This window comes from Mesoplodon densirostris, chromosome 4 (assembly GCF_025265405.1).
Source record: "Mesoplodon densirostris isolate mMesDen1 chromosome 4, mMesDen1 primary haplotype, whole genome shotgun sequence".
Lineage (NCBI taxonomy): Eukaryota > Metazoa > Chordata > Mammalia > Artiodactyla > Ziphiidae > Mesoplodon > Mesoplodon densirostris.
The window spans coordinates 63,832,915-63,852,437 of NC_082664.1; the positions used below are offsets into that span (position 1 = coordinate 63,832,915).

Genomic DNA, 19,523 nt, shown 5'->3' on the forward strand with positions numbered 1-19,523 from the left:
TCACACCCAAGTACCCCATACAGAGTAGGCATTCCATAAATGCTAGTTGGCTTGAATTCTCTGTGAATTTCACTGTTTCAGAACACTTTTGCTCTTTTATACTCAACGTTAACATATTACTTGTGAAGGGAGGGAGTAAAACTCCAAATGTTTAAGTCTAATCTTCACGCTTAGAATTCGTGATGATTAAATGAATGACAGTGATTGGAGTTTCATTGGAGACCACCAGAGCTCACCCTAGCAAAAGTTTGAAGGAGGTTTTTTTTTTTTTTTTTTTTTTTTTTGTGGTACGTGGGCCTCCCACTGTTGTGGCCTCTCCCGTTGCAGAGCGCAGGCTCCGGACGCGCAGGCTCAGCGGCCATGGCTCACGGGCCCAGCTGCTCCGCAGCATGTGGGACACTCCCGGACTGGGGTACAAACCCGTGTCCCCTGCATCAGCAGGCGGACTCTCAACCACTGCCCCACCAGGGAAGCCCTGAAGGAGGGGTTTTAAACTCATGTATTTACTATAGGTTTCTTGCTTGGGTGTCATTTTATATGAATGTCATGTTTAGTCTTTAAGATTTTAGGGAGCCTAGGTTAACCAAGATATCTGATTATCTGTATCTTAAATTGTAGAACAGAGAGCTATTATTTAAAAAACTAATTGTTTTAAAATGCAAAGTTACATTTATGTGAAAGCTGCTAGTTGGAATTAGATGAGCATTTTATAAAATTAAATGACTTGAACTGTCTTGAAGTGCTTTGTTACCTGCCAAAGTACCCATCTATAATTCAGCCAAAAACATTAGTTGTCTTTTATTAAACATTTGTTGGTTAATTAGTGAAGCATAGATTCCTATACAAGTTCTGTGGACAAGTTAGGCCTGCTCCTGGGTGGGACTAATTCACACATCTTTTCTGTTGCCAGTGTTCTAAGTGATTTTTAATTATTTTTAGCATGTTATTTGATGATAATAATGAAACCACACCCTTCCACTGGGGCTGTCTCGAGTGTGGGTTCATGACATAATGGTATAGTCATTATTAAAAGTATTTAGTTGAGAGAAAGAGAGCGAGCAAAAGAATTTACAGAGTTATTAGATAGTGGCCTTGACAATATTCCCCAGGCACACAGTAGGCACTTAAAACACTTGGAATATGGAATAACTCAGATGTAGAGAACGGGCTTGAGGGCATGGGGTGGGGGGCGGGGGGGAGGGGAAGCTGGGATGAAGTGAGAGAGTAACATTAACGTATATACACTACCCAATGTACAATGGATGGCTAGTGGGAAGCTGCTGCATAGCACAGGGTGCTTTGTGACGACCTAAAGGGATGGGATAGGGAGGGTGGGAGAGAGGCTCAAGAGGGAGGGGATATGAGGATATATGTATACATATAGCTGATTCACTTTGTTGTACAGCAGAAACTAACACAACACTGTAAAGCATTTATACTCCAATAAAGATGTGAAAAAAAAAAAAAACTCTCGAAAAGAAATCCCACAGAATAGATTTTAGGTAAATACAGAAATGTGGTTTTTTGGTCCAGAATGTATCAATCCAACTGTCTACAATGAGAGGGCTGAAAGGAATCACATGATGTCTTTTGCTCTTCAAAAAACATTGCATCTAAATTCTTCTACCAAAGATGTCCTGCCCACCTTCCCCATGCAGAGATCTCTCTCCATCCATAGTGTATACCCCAACAGGGAGAGATCATATTAAATGAACACAATTGCCGTTCATTTGGTGATGTGTAAGTAACATTATTCCCTTGTTAACAAATGAAAAAGCTTGGCTTCAGAATAGTGATTTTACTGGTCCCTCACTGAACTCGAGAGACAAATTTCTGGTACAACTGGGAGACTTCAGGGAAACCTACTCCCTCCAGTCTGCTGCCTTTCTAGCTCCAAGCTGCTACTTTTTCTTTTTTAAGTGATTTTAACCCTACAAATAGAAGGAACTGTTAAACTAAGGGGTACCCTGAGATGAGATGAAAAATGTAAAAATGCAATCTAAGTTAAAAGTGATTTATAAATCAGCAGGATTATTACCATTTTGGGGTCATTTTCAGGTCCTGTGCACCTATGAAATGCTTTTGAAAACTGTGTTCTCACTTGGATCCAATAACTCACCCAAATCTTGGTAACATATGAGGTCAATCTTGGAATAAAAAAATAAACTTCCCTTGAAATTTTCCTCAACTCTGATAAGCATAAGCATGTTTACTTCCTTAATAGCCAAGTTTATTATCTCCATTCTTCAAATTTTTTTCTAGAATAAGCATTTATGCTTATGAATACAAAGAAACCACCCGCTCTTTTCATCTTTCTTTCTTTGACATTATTGAAAAGCGTCCTTTCTTATCAGTACTAAATAAACTATAAAATAGGCACATTTGATCAGTTAAAATAAGATGGATTGTATATATTAGGTCTCCAGAGACTCTGTCTTGCCTGACATTTCCCCTCACTGGGACCCAGGCTTATGGTCTCTAGTGCATAATTAATTTTTGTCAAGTGGCTCAGTTCCCAGGGCAAGTAAGATTCGGGTAGATTTGACTGCTTTTGAATCCCCTGTTCTGGAAATCTTTTATGGAGACAAGAAACCAAGAATTTGAGTCTCATCCAGAGCAATGAGCTGAGGTTCAACAGGTAAGAATGATGCCATATGGTCCTCTGTCATGAGATAGTAGGTGCTATTGGTGAACGTTAGGGAAAGTTGTGAACCCAAGTTGGTGGGGGCAAGAAAGGGAGGATCAGAGAGAGAAAGAACATAGTTAACTTTTTTTTAGGGGGGTTAAATTTTGAAAAACTGTCATTATTTTGGGAATATGGGAAAACTATGATACTTGTCATGACTCTGTTTTTTTTTTTTTTTTTTTTTTTTTTTTGCGGTACACGGGCCTCTCACTGTTGTGGCCTCTCTCGTTGCAGAGCACAGGCTCCGGACGCGCAGACTCAGCGGCCATGGCTCACGGGCCCAGCTGCTCCGAGGCATGTGGGATCTTCCCGGACCGGGGCACGAACCCGTGTCCCCTGCATCGGCAGGCAGACTCTCAACCACTGCGCCACCAGGGAAACCCGGCTGTGGTTATTTTAATATTTGATTGCTGACGTTGATTTAGCCCTCTCTATTTTTATCACCTTGGTAATGGGTTTTATTTCCAATCTGTGATCCATCCTTCCCTCATTTCCCAAGTATGAGTTGGATTCATGCTAATCAACCAGTCTAATGGCCAGCCTAGGTTAGTGTACTTGGGAAAATGTAGATGGGTGTATCGGGGTGTGAGGTCATTTGTTGGCATTAAATGTGAATTTTAATTAAATGTAGGCACACAGGGCTTCCCTGGTGGTGCAGTGGTTGAGAGTCCAGCTGCCGATGCAGGGGACACAGGTTCATGCCCTGGTCCGGGAGGATCCCACATGCCACGGAGTGGCTAGGCCTGTGAGCCATGGCCACTGAGCCTGCGCATCCGGAGCCTGTGCTCTGCAATGAGAGAGGCCACAACAGTGAGAGGCCCGCGTACCGCAAAAAAAAAAAAATGTAGGCATACATACACACATATGTATTTTCAAAGAGTGGCAGCATATAATCTGATATTAAGCTTAGTTTTATAACGTGACTGGTATTTTACAAAGCAAAATGACTGAAAGACATGCTAGTCAAGCTTTTGTTTAATTGAGACCAGTTTATGCTTGGAACATTTTAATCATACAGCTCTGTCAATTAACCTGTTTTATTGCTTGTGGTTTAACATTATTAGATTTAGGTTGTTATATCTACTGATCATTTGTCTCTGACTTGTTAACTAGCATATCGTCATTAAAATAAATTGTAGAATTATATTGTCAGTGTACTTAGTTATTATCCCTTAAGTAATATAAACAACTGGAAGAACTTGTGCCAGATGGTAGCATAAACTCTCTTATCATGATTCATTTTACAATGTCAAATTTTACCCAGGTTCTAAATACTAGGAATATTATATGTCTTATAATTGTGTTAAGATGTACAAAACTAGATCTATTTCATCACACTATTCGGGACAAGTAGGTAAATGTTTATTGTAACAAAATTTGTGGTTAGCAAAATGATGAACCATTTACAGGATATTTAAGTGTACTGTTAAAGTGTGAACTGTAAAATGTACAGTCACAGACTATCAGGTTTTAAATCTTCTTGGCTTATGAAATGAGACTGCAATTAGATGTGTCTAGGATCACAGGAAATTACCAAAAGTGTAATCAGGCTATCTGGGTTGATCTGATAGTTCAGAGAGATAATATTTTTGAGGCTCTGTTCAAAAATGTGTTCGAAATTACATGGCACAGATTTCCCTTGCTTTTGTGGCCTTGCCAAGATGTTATTGCCTTATCTGTAGTAATTATCTAGGCTGACTGAGCACTCCAGGTTACATATTTCTTCAAATTATAAACTGTTCTATAATAACATAGAGAAATTTATTGGTCTTCTTTACAACATCATAAACGCTAAGCCAAAGCATAGCCCAGCCCACCTACTCCTAGTAAAGACATTTAGACTTTTAAACAGACAAAGGACATCTTATCTTAATTTTTACCAGGTAAAGGTACCTATTTCTTTTATAAAGAGACTCTCCTAGGGAAATGACCGAGCAACAATCAGGAAAAGTATATTTCTTTTCCATGAATTTTCAGAATAATTTGATGAGTAGCCAAATATGTGAGTACAGCTTTTGAACTTCAGTCAGTGATCACTGCTGAGGCAGAGCCAAGCTCATGACCCTTGTGGATTTGTTAACATTATTTTAGGGTGTTAATTGATGCCAGGCTTAGACTGTGAACCCAACAAGCAAAGGCAATGCTTAAAGTGCAGATCAACTAAATTCCTAGAATCTCTATTTAATACTTGTGTTCTGCCTTATTTGATAATTAATTACTAACATTTCCCTGCCCCCCACCTGTTTCATTGTTGGGTCTCCAGAACTCTTAACCCTGCCCCTTGTGCAGATGGGTATCTCAGGAAATGTTGAGACAGAAATCTGCATCTAGAACTGTAAACCACACCCTTCTAACATGATTAAAGGACTCTTGTGCTTATCATGGCTAAGGCAACATTATATGGATTTTTGTTATATTTAATCTGGAGTAAAACAAAATACCCATAGCTAAGATTTTTTTTAAATTACCATTCACAATCGCCAGGGACTTAAAATTAGAACAAGAAAGCTATGGATATAGAGAAATGTTAGGAGAAAACCTTTCTCCCCAGCACTTACTTGCTAAAGAAAACTGATAGAATCATCTCCCACATGAGCAGTGTCAACTCCCCACCATCCGATGCTCTTTCTACCAGGATGACAAATACAAAGCCTCCTTCCCCCTTCAGTTCAGTAGTTAGCCTTTCATGGGAAGCGGGTATTTCTTCTCTTGGGGCAGCCTCAGTATAAGGTGATTTTTCAGAGTACAAGAAACAAATATACATGATGGGAATTTTTCTAAAGATGTGCTTTCTAGAGCCTTTTTCCAAAGTTTGTAACATAGGCGTGTACACCTAAATTTCAACGGCTCAAACGTGTCTTTGCGTGTTCAGTGACTTTGCCCATGCTCAATGAACCAGTAAGCAAGCAAAAATACTCTGTAGGAGCAACATCTTATTTCAGTAAGATAGACTAATTACAGTGAATTAAAATCTTTATTTAATCTTCCTACAGTTATCCTTTTAATGTGTTCTGTAATTGCAAACCTTTAGTCTGTTAATCTCTGATTCATTGGTGGGTTTCATAAGTGTTTATTAAGGAGCACATGTAACATTCTGGTAATTACTAATAATCTTTGTTCATAGCACATTTACAAAGATCTCTGCAGGGAGTTTCATTAGGCTCATCACCAGTTATTGTCAGTGTACAATTTTTATTAACGGTCTCCCACCCTTATAAAATATGGAATTTGGAGCTTTACAAAACACAATGAAATGTCTCTTCGAGAGGAGAGACATTTGTTATGGCTAACAAACTCAAATATTAAGTCAGTGTGTCACCATCCCTTCAAAATCAGTGTCCTCTAATGTCTGTGGTGCCATTTTACCGCTGAGGAGAAAGGCAAAGACGGGTTAAATTACAGTTCTCACCAGTTTACACTATTTATCGGTGACAGCACTGGAGCTGAAACTGGTGGCTCCTAGTCAATGTCTCAGTTTCCCAAGTGCCTCACCTCCTTTGACACAAAGGTGTAATTTTTATGTAGCAGTGCGTTATGGTAGCATAAAATTCCACTCAGGAAAAAAAGAACCACTGAGGGCTGTCTCTGGTGGTAAAGGTACCCCTGCATCCCCACCCTAAACAAAACCAGAGCTTTGTGCCACCTCCTTGAGAGCTGAAATCCCTTTAACAGGGGACAAGTTCTGGAAGACGGCGTATCAAATTAAAAGCCATGATAAGGATAAATGATTGGTGTGAATGCTTTTCTGAGAGCAGGGTTGAATAGGGGAAGGTAAGAGAGAGCATGAGAATACTCTTGAACTGGAAAATGATCTGGAGATGATGCTAGAAATAAAACCCACCTATCTCACTGCTTTGCTTAGGATTGGTGACAATGCCAAAGGGATGGGTTAGGATGGCTTTTGCCCCCATTCCCAAATCTCCATCAGTTCCCAACCCTAAAGCATCGCAAATAATCATATGATCTAACTAAAAAGCAGAGCATGTGCTATGCAAATATAGCTTCAGGACAAATCTTATCACCTACCCCAATCGGACTCTTTGCAACTCAATTGCTGCCCTTCGTATAAATATATAGATTACATATACATATACATGTATATATACATATATATATATATGTGCATGTGTGTGTGCCCTAAAGCCTCCACTTCCCAGTATAGACTCCATCAGCCAACAGTAGATGAAGATGATAGATGTAAAATCTACTTTGGAAAATAAAGGCATTGCATAAATGTGAGATTTAGGAATTTTCATACAACCTCATTCTACAGCTTTTAAGGCTGTAATAAAGTCATTGTATTTCTCAACACGTATCATTCTTATGATATCTTAGGAAGTGCTCAGACAAGCTGAATGCCTAAAGTGACATTTCTAACAGTGCTAAGAGTCAACAACAGACTTTGGTATCACTGACTAAGCACACAATCAAGTCGGAGGAAATAGTGCAGTAATGGTCTTGACCAGTTTAAAGAAAAATATTTCAGTGAGTGAGAACATTCTTTTGCTTCTAAAAATATGCTTGTACATTTGCTTATGAACATTGAGCAGCTCTTCCTTGCCCTGTCGTAACCGCAATAACTTGCTTCATATTTATGGTGTGGTGGATGGTAGGGCTGTTCCCTCCCAATTTTAAGAGTGTGTAGTACCAGGCTCCCTGGCTCCATGGCAGATGGGACCACTGGCTGCTGGGCAATGGAGCGTAGGGTTTGAGCCACACTCCTTTCCCTGTGTTTCTTTCTGACCTGATATTAGGCACCGAATATTTCTTAAGTATTACTCCATTGTCCAATTTGCCCATTTGGCAGCAAGTTTTCATTCTAATAAAAGAAGTTCCTCAGATGGAGATTCCAGATGTGGCTAAACTGCTTTTATTAGGACAATGGGAAAGTCCAATCTTTTCTTCTAGATATCTTGATTGTATTTAGAGTAGTGTGGCTTTGCCTTTGTAATTTTACAGAGTTCTATTACGTAACTGGAAAATTGTCTCCTCAAGCATAGAGAGAATTTGTTAGCACAGAACGCACCTTGGAAAATGCTGATGTAAAGCCTCAATTCGAGAGAAACCTTTTAAGTTGCTGAAATGTAATGGAGACGAAGAAGGAAATTGCTGTTTTACATGATTGACCAAAATGCATTGTAATTATATCAACTTGAAACAGATTCCTTAGCAGAACTGATAACTCTGTGATCAGAATAAGTCATGTGTAGTGGAACTAAATACAGCATGGACTTTCTCTGCAGAGTGCAGACACGCCGTAAGTGAGATGTGCAGTAGAAGAGACAGCTGTACTTGCCTTAGCCTGTTTAATGGGACCTCTAGCTGCTTTAGGATAGTAAGGAATGGCGGGAGGCTTTACAGAGGACTTAGTATGTACCATGCCTGCCCATCCTTTTGCATTGCTCTGCAACATGGCTTGTGGACTCTCCTCGTGTGATGCTGTTTGATGTTGCTGCTCCTGTTTTTAATGAACACGGCATCACTCATCAGACAGTCAGCTTCTAAATGGAACACTCCTCAAAGATTCCACTGACTGTCCTTGCTGCCTGTTTTAAAGTGGGAGGGTAGTGCTCGCTTCGGCAGCACATATACTAAAATTGGAACGATACAGAGAAGATTAGCATGGCCCCTGCGCAAGGATGACACGCAAATTCGTGAAAAAAAAAAAAGTGGGAGGGTAAAGTTTAATCACAGATATTTAGCCCAAATATATCCTTCCCGTTTTCCCTCTTCCCTCTAATGTCACTGCATGATATTGATACTATTTTCTGTCAGCCACAGATAAGATCATCTCCAGTAAAAGTAATACTAGTGTTTATTCAGTGCCAGTAAAACTCATTGGCTGACATCTGATACTCTGAAATACTGTTCCTAAACATTATTCCTTGTATATGGTAATCATCTATTTGTACATCTCCTTCACATAACTATAAGCTTCTAAAGGGCAGGATTATATCTTATTTCTTCGTAATGCCCCAAATAGTGGAGTACCTAATACATAGTAAGTATTCAAGAACTCAATAACTGAGAATAGTGGATTGGAAATATTATCATCTGATTCTGAAAAAAGAAAGAAATTGCAGCTAATGAGTGAAGTGCCTAGACTTCCAATAGCCAAGTTAGATAACTAGTTAATTAAGAAGTAATTGTACTCTGTATTCATTTTTGTGTAAGCTGACAGAGGACCCACCTTGGTATTACTGAAACATGCAGACATCATAGACAAAGCTGATGTCTCTAACCCCATCAGTAAAAGAGGAGCTAAGGTCAATTTTCTTGCCATTAGAATTCACTTGCTTTGGTCCCTCTGGTGACTCACAGTTCCTTCTAGGACCGGGTCACATGACTGTGAGATGGCCACAGAGTTAATCTGAAATGCTCCTCTGAGGAGCAGGAAAAGGCCAAAGGCTCTATATTGGTCATTGACTTTATCTCATAAACACCCTCCTCTAACCCGCTCAGGTCTCCACCCACCCTGAGCAGCTGAATGCCACCAGCAGGGTGCTGTAACATCCATCCTGAACGAAACACTGGAGGTTGTCATGGTGGGAGATCTTTTCTTTCACTTCTATTAAAAAGACATCTTTCCCTCTCTCAATTCCCCACCTGAAATGCTTCCTCCTGGCTTACTCTTTTTGCCTCTCTGAGTCCTATAGCACCAGTTTAAATCCCTTCTCCTTCCTGAGATCCTTCCTGATCCTCTGCAGAAAGCAGTAATTGCTCCCTCTGATGAACACCTGGGCAACTTGTGCTGATGCTACTTGACATTTTGGATATTTTCCCTTTTATTGTAAAAATTTTTTTCTCATTTATTTATTGTGTTTCTTGAGAGTGGGGATAATGCCCTGGGTTTTTGTAAAACCTATAGCATCTTATTTCATATGGCAAATATTTTAAAAATACTTGATAATTTGGGAGAAAAGTATCCAGAAAGGAATTTGACAGAGGGAAATGAACTTAATGAAAGATATTATGAGAAAAATCTATAAGCATGTAATGTTTTTATAATATATAAAACTATTTTAAGTTATTCTCTTGAAAGTTAGACATAAGAAAATTTTCATACTCAGCAATGAATGTAGGTTATAAATATGCAAATGCAGAGACAGAGATTCTTTTTTGAATTAGAATCAAAGTCATATTTTGGAAATCGCTCTCTATGTTCCAAAATTATTTGTTGTATAAACTTACCTGTAGTTATTCCATTGTACTATTTTGTGTTTAGCATTAGTTAATTCATTTGTATCCCAAGTCCAACATTATCTCATCTACATACAGTAGTCCAGAAATACCAAATGTGGTCCACCTACCTGACCATCAAATCATGTTCTCGATTCTAGACAGAACTGCTTACTGAGTCTTCTAGACCAGTGGTTATACACACACCAAATGCACCTCTGGATCCAGAACAGTTTAAATGAGTAACATTAACGTATATACACTACCCAATGTACAATGGATGGCTAGTGGGAAGCTGCTGCATAGCACAGGGTGCTTTGTGACGACCTAAAGGGATGGGATAGGGAGGGTGGGAGAGAGGCTCAAGAGGGAGGGGATATTTGAGTCAAATGTAATCCAGCCTCACTTTTCAGTCTTATAGTCTACTTATTCTGTTCATATGCCCAATCACTTCAATCAAAGCAAAATATTCACACTTCTCTGTGATATATGTGTTAGTTTTCAGCATAATTCCCTGGGGCCTAGAACTATAAAATAAATCATTCTCAGAATTAGAAGTTGTGTTCATGTCATAAATCTAACAATCTGAGAAAAGCATCTTAGAGTAGACAATATTAGAGGTGTTTCTGAGAATTTCTATTCTGAAAGGCTTGCTAAAACTGTGGAGGGAAGTACAGAAGGAAGAAAGGGCTTAACTTAGAATTGGGACAAGAAGGTTAAACACAAGGAGTAGGCAGCCTAAAGAAAAGCGAAACTGGAGAACTGGGGTGTAGGGAAATGACAATACTTGTCATAAATCTCATTACAAACAGACCCCAGGATAAGATACAAAATACGTAAGACCCTCATACTGGGAACTTCCACATTTTGAAGGTTAGAGTTCTGAGATGCATGATCATAGCAAAAAAGAAGAAGAAAAAAAAGAATTTGGCTTTCTAAAATGGGATACATTTTTATTGCGCACAAACTACATGCAGAGCACTGTGCTTCTGTGAAGGTCCAGGTAACCTGAACTACCCCTAGTGACCAACTCTGCTCTATCATGAAGTACTGATAATAAATTGTATCACGGTATGACCCGAATTCTTGCTCTAAACGCAGGCTCCTGTCTGCCAGAATGAATTCCAAATTCATAATCAGGATCAAAGTTAGGCCATATTAGCTGCTCTGTATTTTTAAACTTTGTATTAAATTACCATCAAAGAGCACTAATTAAGATAAGAAATAGAGCTACTTATTTGTTTCATATGCATCTTCAGATTTCTGAATTATGCATTAAAACAATCTATGACATCTGTGTGTGCTTTTCACAAAAGAAAAAAGCGTAAATGCCTCAGGGTGCATCTGCCTAGCTAAGAAACAGATGAAAAAAAACTCTTTCTGCAGTTCTATTAAAGTACAGAGAAATATCATAATTTTAAAGGCTACAAAAATAAGGTAAAGATTATACAAGACAAATAAATCAGTAAAATCTGTAGTAAAACCCAGAATATTTTAGATTAATCTGAAAAGGCTGAGACTCCTAAGACTTTGAAAAATGAGAAAAGCCATTTGGCAAAATCCTTAACTTGGATTTTTTTTTGTTTGTTTGATTTTGTTTCTAGGTTCCAGATTCAGAGATGTGCAACTGATCCAAACAGTTACAAAAGCTTAGGAGACAGCTTTCGAATGATTTTCCGCACAGAAGGGTATGTATGGTTCTTTATATATAGTCTCTATGTCGATGTGGGCATTTTAATATATTACTACATAACATGTTTTCTCATTTTGAATGATTTCTTTTCCTAGTCTTAGTAGGGGAAAATATTTAAAAGGGTGTCTTCCTATTTTTGTGTGTGTTTTTCCTGATAATGCAGTTAAAAATTAAATATGTATATGATAGAAACTACCACAAAAAGGATGTTAATAAAATCCTTTATTAATAATAGTTTGATGACTAGAGGACAATTTTTATTTTGTGCTATTGAGGCTTTTTAAAGTTCTTATACCTGGGGATATCTAAATGTGATAGTTCTTTATTTTGATTCTTAAATATAGCGCCCAAATGGGTTCCTTGTTTGCATTCTGGTTTATGAATATTCAATCAAAACTTATCTTTATCAAAAATTGATGTGTCAAGTTCATCATCCTATTAGATGATCAGATAAATAGAATATTTTTGTTACATAAACTAAAATTGTCTTTGATGTATAGATTCAGTTAAAGCCTCTATCGAGCATAATTTTCCAAAGGATATTAGATGTGCTTTTTGAAGTTGTTTTCATAAGAGAATTGGTTGAAAATAATAATTATACCAAAAAGATAACAGTAATAATAACAACTAGTACATGTTTAGCCTCTACTATATACTAGGAATACTCCATGTAACTCTTTGAGTTAGGTTCTGTTAGGATCCATTCATGTTGGACAGATGAAGAAACCAAGACTCAGAAAAGTTAGTAATTTTCACATATCTGGTAAATCTTGAAGCTGGGACTCAAATCCAGTGAGCTTGACCCCAAAGCCCATGCTCCTAACCTCTGTAGTTCATTACCTCTCTTAGCAGATTATACTGGGGCTACTATTTTGCTAATTAAACATATGTCATTGATGTTGTTCCATGCCAATAGATTCTTTTTAACAACAGCATAGTAATTTATTTATCTACATACTGCAGTTTATTAAATTAATCCCTTTGGTGGCCCATTAGGTTGTTTCCATATTTTCACTATTATAAACAATAGAACAGTATATATTCTCATACTATTTTTTCGCATTTATGTGTGTATGTATATATATATATATATTTCTATTTTTAAAAGTTGCTAGCAATGGACTTATAAGATCAAATGATATGCATATTTTATATCATAGATGTTGCCAAATTATCTTCCAAAAAGTATGTACTGACTTATATCCTTAGTATTTGAGAGTTCTCACTTCTCCACACCCTCTCAAACACTGGACATTATCAATCATTATTTGATATATCTGTCACTCACATGCATCTCCTGTTTATAATCTAATAGATAAAAAATAAAAGTGTCTTAATAGTATTCCTTTGATTGTAACTGGGGTTGAGCATACTTTTATATCATTAGGTATTGTTTCTTTCATGAATTGCTTATTTTGTGTCTCTCGCCCATTTCTCTTAGGTTAGATTTTTTTATTAATTTGTAGGAGTTCTGTATATATTATAGGTACTAATCCTTTAACTATTACATAAATTACAGATATTTTCCCCAACTTCTCAGTTGTCTTACAACTATAGTGTCTTACACCTTTCAGAAGTTTGTGAGTTTTGAAGATTGTGATTTTGTGATTATATCTATCTTTTCCTTTGTGATATCTGACCTTGATGACACATTAAAAAAGAAGGACATCCTCTAACCCCAAGACTATAAACATTTACGTTTGAATCTTTAATCCATCTGTGATTTCTTTTTTTAATGTGCAGTATGGCATACAGGAATTAAATTTTATTTTCAAATGGTTATCCAGTTGTCGAAACACCACTGGTGAAAAAATCCATTCCTTACTCACTAATTGGAAATGCTAGCTTTTTTGTGTATTAAACTTCCACATATATATCAGCTAAATTTTCTATTCAGTTTCTCTATTTCCTATTCTGTTTCATTAATTTATCTATCTCTATGCCAGTATCATACTGTTTTAATTATTTTATCTTTAGAGTGTTTCAGGAATATGTAAAAATATGGCCTGCAGTGTAAAGTCTAAATTCCTTATCAGGTGTACAGAGCCCTTCCTAGGACAGCCCTTGCTTCTCCAGGCTCATTCCCTGTGCACAGATCTGTTATATAGCGTGCACCACTCTGATTTATTGAGCTTGTTTTCTGTCTATGTCCCCTCTCCCGCCCCAAGAATACATTTCCCTGAGGTGCACGTCTCATTTCCCTCTGTTTTCCATATCCCTGTGTTTGGCACTGAGTAGAGATACTCAGTAAATGCATGTTGAACAAATGAATGAAAGTCTTCACACCAACATCATGATGATGCAAAATGAAAAAGAAAGATGATAATTCTTGCTATAGACCACTCCCTCTGAAGCTATGATAATGATCCCGAAGGCTGATTAAATATTTTGAGGTCATCTAGTGACACAGAATCAGCAAATTCTTGCTATTCCTCTGGTGATGTGGTACCTAAGTGTCATTGATAATATGCCCGCATTTATGGCAGTTAGGATCAAAATCATGTTCATTTTACCCAGTACATATATATAAAATTAAAGAAACCATAGTGTATTATATAGTCAATAAATTATCTCTTTCCAGTAAAACAATAGTGTCAGCATTGCTAAGTTCTGTAAACTGTAACAGATATCTCTGAATTGGATGTGGGAGTTCCTTAGCCAGACTCTTCATTTCAAGTGTGTTCTAGGAAGAATTTGATGTTTCTGCTTTGATATCAAGTAATGTAGCAAACATACAGTATGTGTGGTCCCTGCATAGTAAAATTGGCCTTTTCCTCGACTGTATGTTTAATTGCTTCTAAAGCAAATTGACATTCTTTCTGTAATGCCTTTAGATCTGGACATGTTGTTAGCAAAAGTCAGAAAGCTCCAGTCTTAAAGATGGAAATATTTGTAAAAATACAAAAGAAAAAGCTGCCTGTTATTTTTTATACAGAGCAAGGGCATTTCATAGCCTTAAGTTTAAAAAAACAAAAAAAAAGAGGAAGAAAAAGAAAAAAAAAACCTTTTAACACATGCTGTGTTGAATTTTTTTCCTAGCAAAACAGTTCCTTATGATTTTCTTAGTTAGCTTTTAGAGTATACTCTGCTTTCAAAGATGGTTTTTCACTCAGGTGCGTAGAGGCCAGTTTGCTCTGTGGCCTGCAGGGAGGGTAGCACTAGTCAGTTTGACTAGTAACAATTAAGAGAGCTCATCTCTCCTGGTTCTTCTTATCTAACTCCCCCAGCCCCGCAAGTTAAAGGTTTTGAAAGCTAGTCCTTTTCTGTTGTTTAAAAACATTAAAGTCTGTTAATACACTTAGAATCTGCACAGAGCTCCCATTTCCTCACTGTAAGAAAGTGAAGTGGTATTTTCACCATTCTTAGAGGTGCAGTTCCCCACCTCTCAGCCCAGAATTCACATTTCTAAGAGACAAGAGCTCAGTCACATGGGTCTGAATCCCTTTACTGCTTCTAAGATTTTTTTCTTCTTAAAAGCATAGATACATTGTGCTGTTATTAAGGACATAGTTTTTCAACCCAGCTTTACAGAGGTGAAATTAACTTAAGTTTTTAAAACCAGGCCTTCCAAATTCTGAGTAAGGATTTCTGTTATGTGGAATTGTCATATTTACTTAGCTTTTACCAAAAAGGTCGTCATTGCAGAAAACTGACAGGGAAGGAATTTGTCACTGTTGAGAGTACCTCCATCGTCACCATGATTCTTCATCTTTCTCTGGTTTGACAAAATACACTAACAGGTCCATCTACTATAATCATGAGCCCAGAAGACATGAAGATTTAGCCTAGTTGACTAGGTGCCTTCAAAACCAGTAAGCTTCATTTTGTAAACTCCCCTGGCAAATAGCAGCTGGTATCTCTATTTACCATGCGTTCGTGCATCACACCTAATTTCCTTGTGCTTCAGAGTATCTCATGAGAGTTCTTCTAGTCTCTTTTGTACTTATCATTCCTTTAAAGAGAGTGATTGAGATGTTCACAGATGGGTGAGGGTATTATAAATTATGCTAAAATAAAACCAGGACTGCCCACCTCCTCACTCTCCGTTCTCTGAAAATATGTAGTGGCCATTCTTTCTGAAATGAAGAGAAAACGAAGAGTTAAACAGAACTTAAGATATTCTGGTGACATAGGTAAAGAAAGATATGAAACGAATATTTATTTTCTTCAGCGTACCAGGCACTGTGCTAGGGACTTTTTCATTTCAGCACGGCACTAGTCTCAACACAGCTCAGCATCATTATGTATGTCTGTATTTTGTGTGAGGTAACGGATGATCAGAGAAGTTAAACAACTTCCCCAAAGTCAAACAGGTATTAGTGACATGCCATGGTTTTTCCATTACACGGTATCACCTTTCATTAAACACCCAATTTTGTTGTTTATTAAATGAAAAGAAGACAATGTGGAAGTAGTGGCTGTAAACCTCTAATTTTTAAAGAGCTATTCTAAAACCTTTGGTATTCCTACCCTCAAATCACATACTAATTTAAAGCAGCTTTTATCTCTTCCTTCAAGTAAAGTATGGGAGACCAGTATATGGTCAGTCAACCAAATCCCGTCGACCCTGAGGCAGCACCACAAACCTCTGACAACTCCAGACTCTTAATCCAAGCATTGTTCCATCTCTTGCAGAGAGCTCCATACCTCTGATGAATGCATGGTTTTACATCAGTCTGCTCTCATCCTGCTTGTTCCTTAGGTTTCTTACGAGGAAAATTCTTGGGCATTGGTTTGCCCAAGGCAAATAACTAGGAAACAGGAGGTCAGATTAAACTTAGTTTCAAATGAGAAACATGTTGATTGCTGGTGCCTTCGGAAATATGGTATTCTTCAGAAAGTATTACTGTAGAAAATATGTGGTTGCATTTGGGGGGCATTCGAACTGTGTTTTGTTTCACGATTTGTTTTCTGTAACCACTGATGCTGCCCCAAGTATCATCTTACAATCAGACCACTTGGTGATTATAATATTTTCTAGTTAAATGACATTTAAGGCCTCGTTTTATGAGCTCCAGAGTAATTGGCTAATTTGGTAAACTCCAGATGTGTGAGATAATGTGCCACTCGTTTAAGGGCCTTTCAGACGGCATAAATGGCACAGCCCCAGGAGGTATAATCACTCCCTCTTGTTTTCATTAAGAAGGGGAATGAGTGGCTTGTGACACAGACAAATGAAGCGGGGCATCTACGACTCGAAAATCAACAACTTGGTTAAGATTTGGACATTTTTCTTTTTACAGGTGGACTCACTCCAAGATCTTTAGCTTAATTTGGTGTCTAGGTGGGTCTGCCCTTTAAAAAGTGGTTTACCTAGTCTAACAGGGCCAGGTAATTTTAAAGCAACCTCTGTAAATAGAAAGCCCTGCTCTTATAGAAACCCTCCCTAAGTAAAGTAGTGTCTGGAAACTGTCTCTCACTCTCACATGGAAGTGAGGGCAAGCATTGGATTTGAAGAGACAGTGGAGGAGATAACTCTTCCCACTACCAGGAATTGTTATTTGAGCAATCAGCAGCCTCACCACCTAAATCAAGTTCCAACTTCACAAGGCCCAGTAGTTGCTGCTACTTTTTCTCTCTCCTTTCGACCCGACTTCTCATCCAACAGAAACCCACTCATCTACCCAGTATTGCCAAGTTGGAGTGGAGCAGGTGATTCTTGGCATCACCGATCCCTGGATCCTCGGGCTGGTCCCTCTTATCTGGCAACAGATCCAGTGGAGGATTCACTGCCACTTAATGAATGCAGAATTTTTACTCAGATGAATAATTACAGACCGTACCCCAGAGCCCTAAGCAGATAATCCACAGTATAAATCAATTATGTATAGATCACTGGGTATTGACTGGGTTTGCAAGCTTGGTTTACCCAAATGAATTTGATCTTTGGTGGGTGCCAGATGTGCAGTGTGCCTTCTGTGATGAGTTTCCTGGTGCCTTGAGTACCTTCTCTCCTCTCCTTTTTACTTTTCCAAAGAGGCCCTTCCTGGTACCTACTGGACCTCCCTTGAGTACTCCCTTGTTTTGTTTTCTTTTGTTTCCAGCTTTATTGAGGTGTAATTGGCATATAACTTTATGTAAGTTTAAAGTGCACAACATGATGGTATGATACATGCATCTATTGCAAAATAATCACCACAGTAGGGCTAGTTAACACACCCATCACCTTACGTAATTACCACTTTTGTGTGCAGTGAGAACGCTCAGGTCTACTCTCCTAGCAACTTTCAAGGGTACAGTGCAGTCTTTTTAGCTGTAGTCGCCATGCTGTACATTACATCCCTGCTCCCTTGTTTTTAAGTGGTGATGAGAAGGAAAGCAGACAGTCCCCGCTGCTCTTGCTCCCACACTGCGGAGTTCAGCCCTGGACTGCCTGGGCTTCTTAACGATGGCAGAACAAACGTCCTCTTTAGTTAGGAAAAAATGAAAACAAGAAAAAAAAAAAAAACATAGCAGGTGAGAGTTTGGAGAATGAAACTATAGCAAATCCATCTGGCAAATCTTATAAGTGATGGACCCAGGTCCAGAATACGGTGTTCAATAGACTGAAGCCATTGTCTTCTCCCAAGCTTTCTCCAGTTTTAGAAAGACAGAAAAGAGATGATCTCAATCCAGGCATGGGCCTACTATTATTATTCTCTGATGATCTGTGTTCCTTTTAAAAATCATCTATCAATACTTTAGTATATTATACTCTTAAAATTTTAGTCATAAAGTATATGTAACAGCTTTTCACGGAAAGCTATGCTAAGAATTTTAAACACTATTTAGCAATTCAAGGTTGAAAACTTTTTAAAAATGCAGGGTAAGGAGAAAAAAAATACTGAAGAAGAACATTTTTTTAAAATAAAGAAGATGTGATATATATATATATATATATATATATATATATATATATTCAATGGGATACTACTCAGTCATTTAAAAAGATGAATTATTGCCATTTGCAACAACACAGATGGACCTTGAAGGTATTATGCTAAGTGAACTAAGTCAGACAGAGAAAGACAAATACTGTATGATCTCACTCATATGTGGAATATAAAAAACAAACAAAGAAAATAAATGAACAAACCAATCCAAACAAAAACAAACATGTAGACACAGACAACAGAATAGTGGTTACCAGAAGGGAAGGGATGGGGGGAAGATGAAATGGGTAGAGGGGATCAACTGTATGGTGATGGATGGGAACTAAATTTTTGGTGGTGGGCATATAGTGTATAAGAAGTGAAATACAATGTTGTACCCAGGACACTTACGTAATTATCATTAACATCAATGTTACCTCAATAAAAAATAAATTAAAAAACAGGCAGTTGAACCCACTAGTACATTATTTAGCATTTCTATTTTACCAAATTATTTTATACTGCTACTAAAGCAAATAGTTGTTGGTTTAAGCTGTATTGGGTTGTAAAGTAGTCTTTACAATCAGGGAGTGGATAATGAATTTTCAGAGTGCTCAAATAGCAGCATCCTGGTACTTCCATGTCCCAGAGTTCTGTTTCCTTTTCTAAATTAGAGGTCTTTTGTTCTGCCCACAGAGTGACCTTTAAAATGGTTTCAGCTCCTAGATTTCCCTCCTGTCATCACCACAGATTGCTAGCTGACAGTCACACTCACACTCCCGCAGCCTCACACTAACAATGCTTTCTGACTTAACTGACTGGCCTTTGGCAAGGATTTAAGTGTTGCCAGAGAGTAAGTGAAAACGTTTGCAGTGATGTCAGCCCGTCAGCAAGGTCTGATTAAGAGACCAAACACGGCCTCTCTCAGCGAGCAGTGCTGACAAGAAGGAAGGGAGGACCAGTTGTTTGGGTGGAAGTAGTTGTCTTTTGGGAAGGTTGGTGTCTCGATTCAGAGCCTGAGCAGATATTCTTCATGTTTTTATAGACTGTTAATGGGGGGTGAGGGGGTTTCACATCTCAGTGGGAGATGTCCATTTGAAAATATTTCCAGGCC

At 38.0% G+C, this 19,523-nt stretch overlaps 1 protein-coding gene and 1 non-coding gene across 2 annotated transcripts in view; both read left to right on the forward strand.

The window, feature by feature from the left end:
* Nucleotides 1–19,523, forward strand: part of SLC25A21 (solute carrier family 25 member 21) — a 537,589-nt gene that overhangs the window by 374,720 nt on the left and 143,346 nt on the right. The window contains exon 4 of the mRNA XM_060098159.1: nt 11,470–11,553. Within this exon, the coding sequence (XP_059954142.1) occupies nt 11,470–11,553 (84 nt within the window). The remainder of the gene's footprint in view (nt 1–11,469; nt 11,554–19,523) is intronic.
* Nucleotides 8,254–8,360, forward strand: LOC132490039 (U6 spliceosomal RNA). The gene has a single exon (XR_009532402.1). It is a non-coding gene; the product is annotated as a U6 spliceosomal RNA (small nuclear RNA).